Source organism: Lepus europaeus, chromosome 5, assembly GCF_033115175.1.
Source record: "Lepus europaeus isolate LE1 chromosome 5, mLepTim1.pri, whole genome shotgun sequence".
Taxonomy (NCBI): domain Eukaryota; kingdom Metazoa; phylum Chordata; class Mammalia; order Lagomorpha; family Leporidae; genus Lepus; species Lepus europaeus.
In genome coordinates, this window is record NC_084831.1 from 128,538,004 (window position 1) to 128,551,379 (window position 13,376).

The 13,376-nt window shown below is 39.8% G+C and overlaps 1 protein-coding gene across 1 annotated transcript in view; it reads right to left on the reverse strand.

Moving 5' to 3' along the window:
• Positions 1–3,761: 3,761 nt before the first annotated feature.
• The window catches only part of RGS5 (regulator of G protein signaling 5), a 71,042-nt gene continuing 61,427 nt past the window's right edge, over positions 3,762–13,376 (reverse strand). The window contains exon 5 of the mRNA XM_062192652.1: positions 3,762–9,001. Coding sequence (XP_062048636.1) covers positions 8,840–9,001 — 162 coding nt within the window. The 3' untranslated portion in view covers positions 3,762–8,839. The remainder of the gene's footprint in view (positions 9,002–13,376) is intronic.

Sequence of the window (13,376 nt, forward strand, 5' to 3'; positions counted from 1 at the left end):
CTTTGCCGTTGGTTCACCCTCCAATGGCCACCGCGGCCAGCACGCTGCGGCTGGCGCACTGCGCTGATCCGAAGGCAGGAGCCAGGTGCTTCTCCTGGTCTCCCATGGGATGCAGGGCCCAAGGACTTGGGCCATCCTCCACTGCACTCCTGGGCCACAGCAGAGAGCTGGCCTGGAAGAGGGGCAACCAGGACAGAATCCAGCGCCCCGACTGGGACTAGAACCCGGTGTATCGGCGCCGCTAGGTGGAGGATTAGCCTGTTGAGCCATGGCGCTGGCCTAATTTTTAATATTATTCATCAGTGTAGGTTTGCTAAAATATATTATCATCATTGTATCTAATATAGTTTTTGAAGTGAATTTGTATTGTGCTATTAATAGCAGCACCTGAGTGAGTTTAAAGTAATGAATGGCTTATTAGCTGGCTTTTCATTCCTTGAGCTAAAAGACCTGAGATAAGCTCACAGTTTAGATTCACAGTTCAGGATCAGGTGGTCCTATAACTCTGGTGTATAGTCGAGGCTGGTTATGGTGGAATGGATGAGGAGGAACGATCACAAGGTGATCCAGAAAGCAGAGAGAGAGAAACTGGGCAGAACTTGGCTAAAATAACCAAGCCTCTTGCAACACCACTTTCTGTGGTCAGGCCCCCAATGACCTAAAGACCTCCCAGCAAGCTGACCTCTGAGACACCATAATTAGATCAATTCTTCATCTACAATCCATCAGCTCTTCACACTGAGACTTCAAATTTTAAACATCTGCATGAGTTTGGGGAGCCAAGTCCTGGTCAACCCACAGCACATGGATATGGGAGGTGTTACTCAGTGAGTAGATGCCCATGTAGATTTTTACAATAAGACTCCTCTGTTCCCTAGGTTGAGAGCCTAGAAAGAGAGAGCAGAAGCCTGGAAAGCCATCAAAAGTTTTAAAGAAAAGAGTAACAAGATTAGGGGCTGGCATTGTGGCATAGTAGGCTAAGCCTGCATCTGTGGCAACAGCATCTCCAACGGGTAAAGGTTCATGTCCCGGCTCGTCTTTTTATGATCCAGCTCCCTGCTAATGGCCTGGGAAATCAGTGGAAGAGGGCCCAAGTGTTTGGGCCCCTTCATCCATGTGGGAGACCTGGAAGAAGCTCCTGGCTCCTGACTTCAGATAGGCTCAGCTCCGGCTGCTGTGGCCATTTGGTTAGTAAATCAGCTGACAGGGTAGTGAACCAGCTGATGGAAGACCTTTCTCTCTGTCTCTCCCTCTCTCTGTCTGTAACTCTACCTCTCAAATACATAAGTAAAATCAGAAAAAAAAAGAAAAGAAAAAGTGTCCTACACTAGGAATCAGATCATCTATTAGAATTAGGACATCACCCAGATGTATAACTTAGGGTAAATCTTTTCAGCTCAGTGGGCCTCAATTTCCTCATCAGTGAAATGGATCTTGAATACAATAATAATTTAGGATGAAATAGTGACATTGTGTGTGTCATGATGGCTACCAGATGCTCACCAGGGACCATTTGGCTGTTCTGTTGGGCCAGGCAAATAGGTGTCTCCTTGCTCCCCAGATTTCAAGTGTTTGTGTCCTGCAAGGGTGCGCATCTCAGGTGTGAAGAACCTTTCACAAGAGGTCAAGTGAATTTTTATCCAGGGACTACTTGACCATTTGTAAAGTCTGTTCCAGCTCTGACATTTTTCTGAATCTGTTTTTTTTTTTTTAATCACCTCTCTCCCTGCTTATTGTCAGCCAAATTGTTAGAGAAAATCAACTTGGTACAGAAGTTAAGCATTCTTTGCTGTATTAAGAAAGAATCAAAATAAATGTTTAGTTAAAAGAAATAAGAGGACATCCATCTCCCCTCACGCTGGTTCACTGACGCCTCTGGGCTCCAGTTCCACTCTAATTGTCATTTATATTTTCCAAGAAGTCTGCTTGGAAGCAAAGAGGCTTTGGGCATTTAGCAGTACATACAAGGTGGGCATCTATTGCTCTCATGTCACAGAAAGTTCCTGCCAAGGGCAATCATAAGACATTGCTTTTTCAAGACACAACTAAGGCTTCCAGAGTCACCCAGGAGCATATATACCCCTCCAGGCTTGTGATAAGCAGTATTCTCCAGCAATGGCTATGACTTGGAAGTGCAAACTTCTTAACAGAGACCCGGCTCCCTGGCAATAAGACCTGACTGCCAAAGCTGGAGCATAGAGTTCCTGCTCATCAGCTTTGCTTTTTTGTAAAATTTTCATCCACATCTCTTTTTATTTTAACAAATTAAAACAGTAAGTGGTAGAGTTTGACTGAAAAGTGGAAACTCATGGGGAGTGCCAGCTGAGATTAACTCAAACACAGAATGCTCTGGCAATGTTAGGAAGCCATCTGAAAAAAATAACATATTCAGAAAATGGTTTGTGGACAATATAATTTTCAACATACTGCTGATTCAGAAAATATAAAGCTAGCAAAGTGTGCATTAGCAATCTTAATGCTTGGAGAATGTCGCTCATCTAACCAAAAGATGATAGGACGAGAGTTCATTTAGCCCATTTTCTCAAGTAAGAGCCAGTAATGCTCATGGCTTGGGGACCACATGTGGTTTCTCTGCCTGGTATAGACAGTCAATGTGATCTCTAACCTCCATTCTGCCACTACCCTGCTTAATCAACTTGAGGATATCACTTCTCCATGGCGGATGGAGAGCAGCGCCAGGGATCTTTGCTCCGGTAGTACTTGTTGGTGGAAACTCAGGGTCTCATCAAAGACATAGTAATTAGAATAAAGAGGAGAGTAGGTGGTACTGAAAGGATTTAGGGGCATTGTATCTATACTAAATACAGTTGGGCTTCATGGGAACAGAGAGAGAACTAGGAAACTTGTCAGAGACCAAATCTCTTTCCCTTTCTCTCTCTTTACAAAAAAAATTCATTTTATTTGAAAGACAAAAAGATGAAAATATAGAGAGACCTTCCATTTCCATTCACTGGTTCACTCCCCAAAGACCTACCAACTGCAGGGGTGAACTTAGTCTGAAGCTGGGAGCTCACAGTTCAATTTGGGTGACCCACCAGGGTGGCAGGGACACCTGAGCCATGACCTGCTGCCTCCTGGGCAGTAAGTTGGAATTGGAAACACAGTCAGACCTTTAATCCAGGCACTCCAACATGGGATGCAACCAACCAAATTTGGATTATATCTGCTGCACCAAATTCTTGACCCCCTGGCAGTGTCTATATCTATCTCCATCTCCACATGGGTTCTCATCACCATTTCTACCTGTAAATCTGCTCTTATATATGCTTCCTCCTGCATTCAACTTTTCCCACTAGTTCTATGATCCAAACACATTAGCTGAATTACTCTAGTATTGAATCTAAGGTCATAGAATTAAGCTGTTTACAGAGGGATCCAGATTTCCTATCTCTCACCAGTGCAGAAGAAAGGAATTACTGTGATCACTGAATATTGTAGGATCCAAATGATATAATGTGCTCAGCCAGTTCCTAAAAGTGGTGGCAACTGGGTCAATGAATTATTGTCACCTGAATCCAAGAGAAAGAGTCATCAGAGTATGAAAATGGGCACTTTGTATCTCCCTTTCTGAATTCTGCATGTCATGCCCTGTTCAAATTGGCACTTATTAAACATCCTCTCATCTGATAAGGGTTCATCTGGTGTAAGAAGCATGTTGAAGAAACAAATCCACGTGAAGGAAGAACTCAGCATGTTACAAACGCTTGGGAGTCAAGAAAGACTCATATGAGGCTGTTACATAGTGATACAGATTTATATTTAATACAACATGTGTGATCATGATTGTAGATACATATTTGGTGCTTTATTTATCACAAAGCATGAGTTGCATAGTACAAATATATTGAATACAAAAAATCAGAAGATGAATATAGTTATCTCTAATTTAAAACCTATGGAATAAATGCTGGCAAATGGATCCATAGACCTTTCATTTCTCCTTGCTGTCTTCCGATAGCAAATTACAAGTTGTTTCCCCAAATTCTGATACTGTATAGCAAAAAACAAGAAGTTTCCCCGAGTTCTGGTACTGCAAAGCATAAAAAGAACTCCTGGCAAAAGTTACTTAGATCACAGTCTCCACTGGCAAATTTCTCAGCATTTCTCTTTCTTTGTTTTGATGCCTTAAGCTCTACATTTTCCTACATAGAAAGCAAATGTTTTTAATGTGCTTATTGCAATTTTAATTCAAACTATATATAGAATATTATAATTAAAATGATATTTAGACTCAACTATTGTAAATACTCCCTACTGCAGAGAAGAGGAAGAGAGGTACTGAGGTGAGGTGGAAGGAAAAACATCTCAGGTCAGAGAGTAAGTAACTTGGCAAGGCTTATTAAGCTAGACATGAATGTTAAGAGGTTGATTTGTAGCTACTCTACTAGAAAAATAAGATGATTATTAAACTGTGATTTGAGGATAATAGCCTAAACAATTTTATCTATCACTCTGCTATGCATTTCTATTTAAAGCTATGCATATCTCCTCAGTTGGAAGAATTGGCCTTCTCATTTCTAGGATGGTTAATTGATCCTGGGGAAATTCTTTTTGGATAAATTTTGGTCTGGTGAAATGTGTGTTTAACACAAGAAACAGATGCTAAATTGTTAACTGAAGAGCCTTTCACCAAGCAAATGTAAAAAACATGTTTGTCTAATACAGTAGTCAGAAATCCAGAGAGATCTGCAAGTCATTCCGTTGAGATGTACCAAGATGTACCAAGACTTTATGTCCAAAACCCATATAGAGTTGCCTAGCCCTTGGGTTTGGATGGGTGAGGGTTGGAACTAATTTCTCCTCTCTCTGCTTCCTGGCACATACAATCCAAGTGGGAGAAAGAAGATCCCCTCCCCTCAGTTCTTTCTTTTCTCTAGCCAAGACTCTCCAGGACACTAACACAAAATTTTTCATTTAGCCACATTGTGAGTCAAGAGATACTTTGCAAGTCTGGAAGACAACAGCACAAAGAAGTGTGATTTCCAACCAGGCTGAGCTGCTCCCCTAGCAAGTAGATTAATTTCACAGGTCTGAGTACTTGCTCCCTTACCACTTCTCTCCTTTCTTCTCTTCTTTCTCATGACCCACTTTCTCCCAACCCTGCCAAGTTCCCAAACAACAGGGAATGTGACCTACTAATGGGAGCAGTTTCAAGAGTAAAAATCATGTCCCTGAACTCTAACTATCCTTTCCAACAAATCCCAAACTATCTAATTTGTGATGACATAAATGGTTTTGCAAAGCATTAGAACATAATGCTTATTAATTTATCCACTGATCTGTGAATGGTCAAGTTTGTTTTGAAACTTCTAGATACCTAATATTCTTTGGGGGAAAATTCATAGGTTTGTCATATTCAAATGGATTTTGTACAAAGTGGAGAAAAAAACCTCACCAACCAAGTAAAATGCATAGCTTTGTAGATTGCAAAAATAAAAAGTGTTTTCCATTAATTGCTTTCCTTTATGCATTAAAAGCTAAAATCTACTCAGAGCATAATTTATATAACAGAGTGTAGGGAAGGGAACACAAAATGTTTCCATACAGTGGACTCTACTGATTTGAAAGCATAGTTACTAGAAAGTCTCAATTCTACATTTCAAAAAGTGACATCTGGGAAGAAGTTATATGTGTGTGTGTATGTGTGAGAGAGAAAGAGAGTAAGAGAGAGAGAGAGAGAGAGAAAGAGAGAGAGAATGAGAGAGTAAGAAAGAGAGAATGAGAAACAGAGTAAGAAAGAGAGTGAGAAAGAGAGCGAGCGAGCAAGGGAGTGCAGGAAGGCTGTTCCCATGGATTATCACTGCTTTAACAAATAAACATGAGACGAAACTTGCTAATTTATTCTAGAGTTGCTACTCCCTTTGTCCTGGTCTATTTTAAATCTTCACTTGAGCCCAATCCCACCTATATCAAACTCGGGTAGAAAACCTTAGGTTGTGGGTCAGTCCTTGGGGCTAAGCTCTCATAAGTGAGAAGCATAAACTCCTCTTTCCATTGACCACAGTTTGGTTCCACTGCCTCTACTTCCCAAGTCCACTTACAACTGTAGTTACATTTACACAAGGGAGGAAAATGCAAGCACCCCAGGGCCCTTACAGTAGGTTTCATACTTTCCCAGGCCATTTACTCAAGGGGAAGAAGAGACGAAGCGGGAAGAGGGGAAAGGAGTGATAAATAAACAGACATTACAAACTTTTTCCTGGAAGATCACCCCACATTTTCGGATTTCCCAGAAATGTCATTTTCTTTGTGTTACCCTAGAAATTACTAGCAATTTAGATTTTTTTTCCTTTTCTCTTTTTGTTAAGTTTCAAAACACTTTCAAAGAAATTTTCTAGGACAATTTTAATATATTTACTTTCTTATTTGGGGCTGGAATGTTTGCATTTCTTTGGATTTCAGAATTTCTTGTTAGAGTAGTTTATAGAATATGTATACTTCAAATATAAAATTATAGATGATAGGGGATAGATAGACAATACAGATGATAGATTGGTTGATATATGATAGATTAATAGATGATTGATTGATTGATAGATGATAGATAATACAATTCACCCCCTGGAAGGCATTGCTTCTTACATTCTTTTTGCAGCCTTCACAGCACTGTTCTCATAATGCCCTTGCCTGCTCTTGGCTTCCTGGATTCAGCTCACATGAAGGTGAAGGCTCTTGTTACCCTCCCCTGACAAGTCTACTCACTTACTGAGGGTGTGCAGTCAATTTGTGAAGAGCCAACTGGAGTCTTTGCAGCATCAACTGTCTGGAGATATGTGGTATCTACTTACCTCTCTGGACATTTTCAAATATCTATGAATTTCAAATAATGTGAACAAAGTATTTGACTTTTAATTAATCTTTAAAATGTTTTGGCATTCAAAAAAAAAAAATGAATCACCTAGATTCCAGGGTTCCTACCATTTCCGACTGCTTTAGGAAGTCAAGAACTGGCACTTTTTTGTTGTTTTTACTGATTTGGGGCACAATAGCTAGATGATGAGGGAGATGATGCCCAGAGTGTTTTTATTGTTTTTATGTGAGTTCCTTGTCAACCTAACACAAACGCATTCAACGAGAATGTTTTCATGTTTACAATTTTGATGGAGCCTAGCTGTGGACTGCTTGATGGAAGAGCTTCTTTAAAATAGGCAATAGTGACAAATCTGAGTCAATTCAGATGTCTTGCCATTGCTGGCAGCATACACAGTCATTTCAATCTGCTTTCAGAAGGTGAAATGGTGAGCATTCAGGAAGGGAGCATTATCCTTTGAAATCACAAAAATGGGCAAAATCAGCACATGCCCAAAGAAGAGCAACATGGCTGCTTTGCTGCTGATATTCCTAGGAAATGGCTAAATAAATGAGCTATTCATGGGGAAAACCAGGAGCATGTGAATTAAAAAGGGAAACAAAAGAAGGAAATTCGAGACTAAGCAATGTTGTCTTCTACTTAAACGTTTTGGATTTTTATTAATACTGTTTTAAAAGTATCCTCTTTCTCCTCCAATAACCCCACATCCTAACATTGACTACCTTCATACATGGTTCACCTTGATTCTGTGTATGGCTAAGTTATTCTAAATCACTACTTTAGTCAAATGTACTAAAGACAAGGAAAAATTTCTAAGACTTATAATAGTGAAACACAGAATTAAAAGTTTAAACCTATTAGAAATACCATGACTTATCCATAGTTGTGCATGAATATAAATCTGTGCTTTTCACTTTAGATACAATTTACTAAATGCATAAAGCAAAATAGTGAGGGAACATAGTGTTGCAAAAGATCATATTATATTGCAAAAAGCAGAATTCCTTAAAATTTTGTCTCATTTAGAAAGCCTCTACGTATAACCACATTAATTTTTCCAAAAGTAATTTTGCATCTTGAAGGCAATTGTCATTTACAAAAAAAAATAATACAGGGACTCATGCAATAATCATTTTAACCTTGACAGTATTTTTCCATTTTAGTATGAAATCCTGATATTGAATATCTCCAGGAATACTTTTATTTTATGTAATCGGAGTTAGAAATCAGGGGGTTTTATGCTCACAAGGATATCAAATATCTTGATCATTAAAACTTTGGCTTACATCCTAGGGCCACAGATGTATTTGTTATGTAGTCCATTTTTGGTCTTAGATCACTGATTTAAAACAACTTGGTAACTTTCTTGGGGGAATAAGGGCAGGAGGTAAAAAGACACAATGAATATGAATGGTGTTTAGTTGATTTTGTCTCAACACAATAAATTCATTATTGTATCTCATTTATAATATCCAAGCTAACATGAAGATGCTCTAAGGGAAAGATTGTTTTTTAAATAATGAATTTGCTTTAAAAAGTAAATAGTGGCTTCTTTAGAAATAGAGAGATGATCTCCCTTGGTCAGAAGTAAAACAACAAGTGAGATCAATTAGGCCCCTTTGAATCTGATGTTTTCACATCCATATTCTTTTTCAGATTAGTGTAAGTTGAGATTTTTTTATTATCTAAATCCAGAGATATAATATTCCTGCCTTGTATTTGTTTGCTTTAGCATGGTTTTTCTGTGATTCAGATTGAGTTTGACAAAATTGTGTGGAATCCAATTAACAATGGGGCAGGAAGGCTAAAGGAAGGAAGAGGAAGGAATTCGGACCCTGTGTAAGCTTCCAAAACAACGTGGGCAAAAGACGGGCGACATTCCTTGGGAATTTTCTATTTGGGTATCTGAGCAAAGCTGCTATGGGAAGATATGTAGGTTACTGGAAAACACAGGGTTATTATGGAGGAAGTAACTCACTGAGTGCCTTTCATAGCCTGACCAAATTACTACTTGATTAACTCCAGATAAAATTCAGAGCGCACGAAGCGAGGCAGGGAATCTTTCTCCATCAGAGCATGGATTCTTTTCTGTGCCACATCAAAGCTGCTCAGGGAAGGCTCCACCAGGTTCTTCATTGTGATGTCCTTAGTGAAGTGGTCAATATTCACCTGTGGACCAGGAAACAGGGTTACTGAGTCACAGGCAGCAGGATTTGATGACAGCGGTGGGGGGAGGCAGATATGGAGGAAATTCCCCAAAAGTGAGAAATGTTGCATCCATTGTATGTGAAATTGGGGATGGCAACTGATGCTCCAATAAATAAACAACTCAGATTATATAATCCCATGAATGTCAGACACCCACCAGGTATCAGATGGTTCACCAGTAACTAACTCATACATATCTTATTTAATCCTGACTACATTAAGATTCTTTCCTATTCTTTCCACACACACACGTGTGTGTGTGTGTATACAGAGAATTAAGTGGTTTCTTCAAGATCATAGATTCAATAACTGAATTTGAACCCAGAGATCAGATTTCGAATCCAGGTAATGATGCCTGTTTCGACAATCTGTACCACGCATTTGGTTTCATGCCCAGTGGAGGGAATGGAGAGGGAAAAAGAGATTCTGCCCAGCAGTTCATGACCTTTAATCTGACTGCAGAGGAGCATGAACACTCCATCTTTCCTAAAACAAGCCAAGAAACAATGTACCTGCAGGAAAATTAATATAGCAACTAGTGGATGCTCATATTTATTAAGCATTTAGTCTGCATAAGGTACTGGGCTGAAGCCTTTACAAGGATGAACTCATTTAACCTTACAAATCTATGAGGTTGACACCATCCTCCACATTTCTGAGTGGAGGAAACAGAGGCATGGACATGTCATGCGATTCACCCAAAATCCTTAGAGGTAGACAGAGGGTTCAGATGATGTGTCTCCAGAACCTGAGATTTCAATCTGTGTTGGAAGGCACTGTGCCTTCTGGGTCCTGAGTGCTGGACCACTACGTGGCACAATCCCCTGGAGCTGGCTGGCTACACCCTGAAGGAGTTTGTCTGACTGATTTGGAAGGAATATTTATACTCCCCAGTGTATGCTTTCATGACTATCAAGGGGTCTGAGTATAAAAGATGAAGAAAGAGAATCCAAGCAAGACAATGATTTTAAATCAGAACATTAGAAAATGTGTCAGTTCTCTCCTGAACTGTTAAAGATCCCTGGTATTGAAAATAGCTATTTGGCTTAGATAATTATGGAACAGTTGAATGTTTATCTATCTATCTATCTATCTATCATCTATCTATCTATCTACCCATCTATCTATCTATCTATCTGAGAGGCAAAGGAAAAAAACAGAGAGTGGGGGAGACTGAGGATTGAGAGAGAGACAGAGACACACACACACAGAGAGAGAGAGAGTTACACACACACACACACACACAGAGAGAGAGAGAGAGAGAGAGAGAGAGAGAGAGAGAGTTCTTATCTGCTAGTTCACTTCTCAAATAACCAACAATGATTGGGGCTGGGCCAGGACTGAGCCTGCAGTCAGAAACTGGGAATTCAATCCAGGTCCCTCCCATGGTTGGCAGGGATCCAACAGCTTGAGCTATTACTCTGCTGTCTTCTAGGCTCTGTGTCATCAAGAAGGCTGAATAAGGATCTGGGGCTGAGAAGCAGACCCTGGCACTGCAATGTGGGGCACGTACTGCCCCTGCCATTTCATTTTAGGGTTAAAGGCAAAGGCATGGCTGGGGAGTTCCAGACTAGAAAGACAGCAAGACTGAGCTGTCTTTGAAAGCTCAGGGCATGTGCTTTAGGCAGGCAGGGTGGAAGACCAGACTGTCAGGCTTGAGAGCAGCCTCAGAGCTGATGAAGTCCAAGGTCCACCTGTCCTGGTGAAGACTCTAAGGTCCGACAAGATCGAGGTATCTGCCCAGAAACAGTGTGGGGTAGAGGTGAAGCTGTAATATAGACTTCTGTATTCTCAATTTTATTTTTTTTTCCTATTAGATGACGATAATGCTTCTTCTTTCTCTCATTTTAAATACTGATGTATACTAAGCCAGCTAGGCAATTTTACTCCAAATGAATGCATTCCTAAAAATTATGAAAGTATCTCTAATCTCACTTTTTAAAAGAAGCAATGTATTTAAAGCCCTCCAACACCTAGTGCCCACTAGCAAATAGCAGCTGCTTCTCTTATTGTTTTTATGTGCACAGGCCTCTTCTAATGAGTCATTCTGATACATATGCATCTGTTGGCTGAGCCAGGAAAATATGATTTCATTATCTTTAAATACAGCCAAATGGCAATTTGCAATGTATAAATTATATACTTATTGAGCTACACATGATCATTTCCCTTTTGAATCTTGATTACAATTCTTTTCACCATATCTCTCAGTCAGTTCTGGTATTGAGGAGCTCAGGTAAATATTCAAAGACAAAAAACCTTTAGATTCCTGGTTAAATTTGCTACATAGGTCAATATCCTTGAAATGAAATAGGAAATATTTAGGTCAGCACAAGAGTTGGAAAAATTGTAGACATACTGCAGGTGTACATCTAAGTACATACTGATAGGTGGGAAATACTTAGAATTAAGAGAACAACGGATTAGAAAGATTTAATTGAAGACTTGCCCCGAGTCACACACCTAGGATGGTCTGGAGATAGATGTTTGCACTCATTTATCTCACAAGTATTACTGAAGGCTTATTATATGCCATAAGCAGGATTCACCTCCTCTCTGATGCCAAGTTTAGGCTCAGTACCCTGGCCTTCCTGCATTGGAGGTCTTATGTATATGATTATACTCCTGCACAAGCATGCATTGTTTAGAATGGAGACCAAGTCTGATGGCCAGAATTTAATTGATCTAAAATCTCATTCAGAGAGAGTTTCATTTTGAAACTCTATTTTTCAAATCTCCTATTTTTATAATTGCTAAGGACGTTTTAATAAGGAACACTGTGAACAATGCTTTCCTAAACTCAGAGCAACTAATAAGTGGATGGGTCTCCATTCTGCAGATATTTCAACAAATCCTAGAATCCAGCAAGAAGGAGGAAGGTAGGTTAGGAATGAGAATTCACATGAAATAGGACATGGGTGTCCAACTTAATACTAAATTAATATCCTTGTTAACATACCCAGGAGAAACGCAGAAGAAAAGATTGCTAAGCACAATGCCATCAAAAGTAGGAAAAAGCTAACATGTGCTTGGACTGGGAGATTAAGAAGTACAAGGGAAGATCAGGAGATAATTCTGAAATTAATGTCCACAGCAAGACTAAACCTAGTTCATGACCTTTTCATTTTCTCGACTTTGACCCCAAGCACCTGCACACTCTTATACTCCTAACCTCTATCCTGTGAGTCCTGAAGGCAACGTATTTGTTGGTATCAAGGTGTATAATATTCACTAAAATATATTTATTCTTTCAAAAAAGTTAATGAGGGATAATACTCAAGTAAAGGAAGAAATAGTAGAAATCTAGGAGTCTAGCACACATGTGGGAGAAGAGATATTGGGAATTTTCTCCTCTCCACTTATCTTAAGCAGATCAATGCCTACCCACAAGGTTTCCTCAGACCACACTTGTGCTTGACTGCAAACCTTGATGAAACATATAGTGTTCTGATCAGATTAAGGGGAACAATGTGTAACTAAGGTGACTTGGCCAGAACATGGTGAACACATCTTGCTATGACTCTCCCAATGCTACAATTTGGTTTCACAAATATCGAAGAAATGAGTTTATAATGATCTCCAAAGCTTTTTGAAGTCAACACATCTGGTCTTTAGTAATCAGTGGTATATTGGTTTTAAACATCCCTAGTATTGCTATCTTGTAATATTTTATTTTCCTAAGTAGATGTCCTGTTGCCCCAACTAAACTGTAAATGGCAGAGACTAGAGTGAGGGGGAATGCAGGTTAGAAGCAAGTAGAGGGGACAAGCAGTGTGTCATAGTGGGTTAAGCCACCATCTGTGATGCCGGCATCTCACATGGTGCTGATTCAACTCTGGGCTGCTCCACTTCTGATGCAGATCCCTGCTAATATGCCTGGGAAAGCAGTGGAGGATGATTCAAGTCCTTGGGCCCCTGCCTCCAACATGGGAGACACAGATGGAGTTCCAGGCTCCTGGCTTTGGGCTGGCCCAGACCTGGCTGTTGCAGCCATTTAGGAAGTATCAGCAGATGGAAGCTCTCTCTCTGTCTCTCTTCCCCTTTCTCTCTTTCTCTTTCTCTCTCTCTAATTCTTCCTTTCACATAAGTAAATATATCTTTAAAAGAGAGAGAAAGTAGAGGAGGGAGAGGAGAAAGAGGAGTTTGAAGGAAAGAAAAGAGAAATGTAGTGAAAGTACAGGGGAACAAAGAAAAGTGGTAAGAATATTGGTAGGCATTGCTTAGTTCAAACAAATGCATGTTTTGAAATCCACTCTGCTTAATTTAACCCTCAGAGCATCTGTGCAAAATAGTCTCCATTATTCTCATTTTTATGAAAAAGAAACTAGCATCAGAG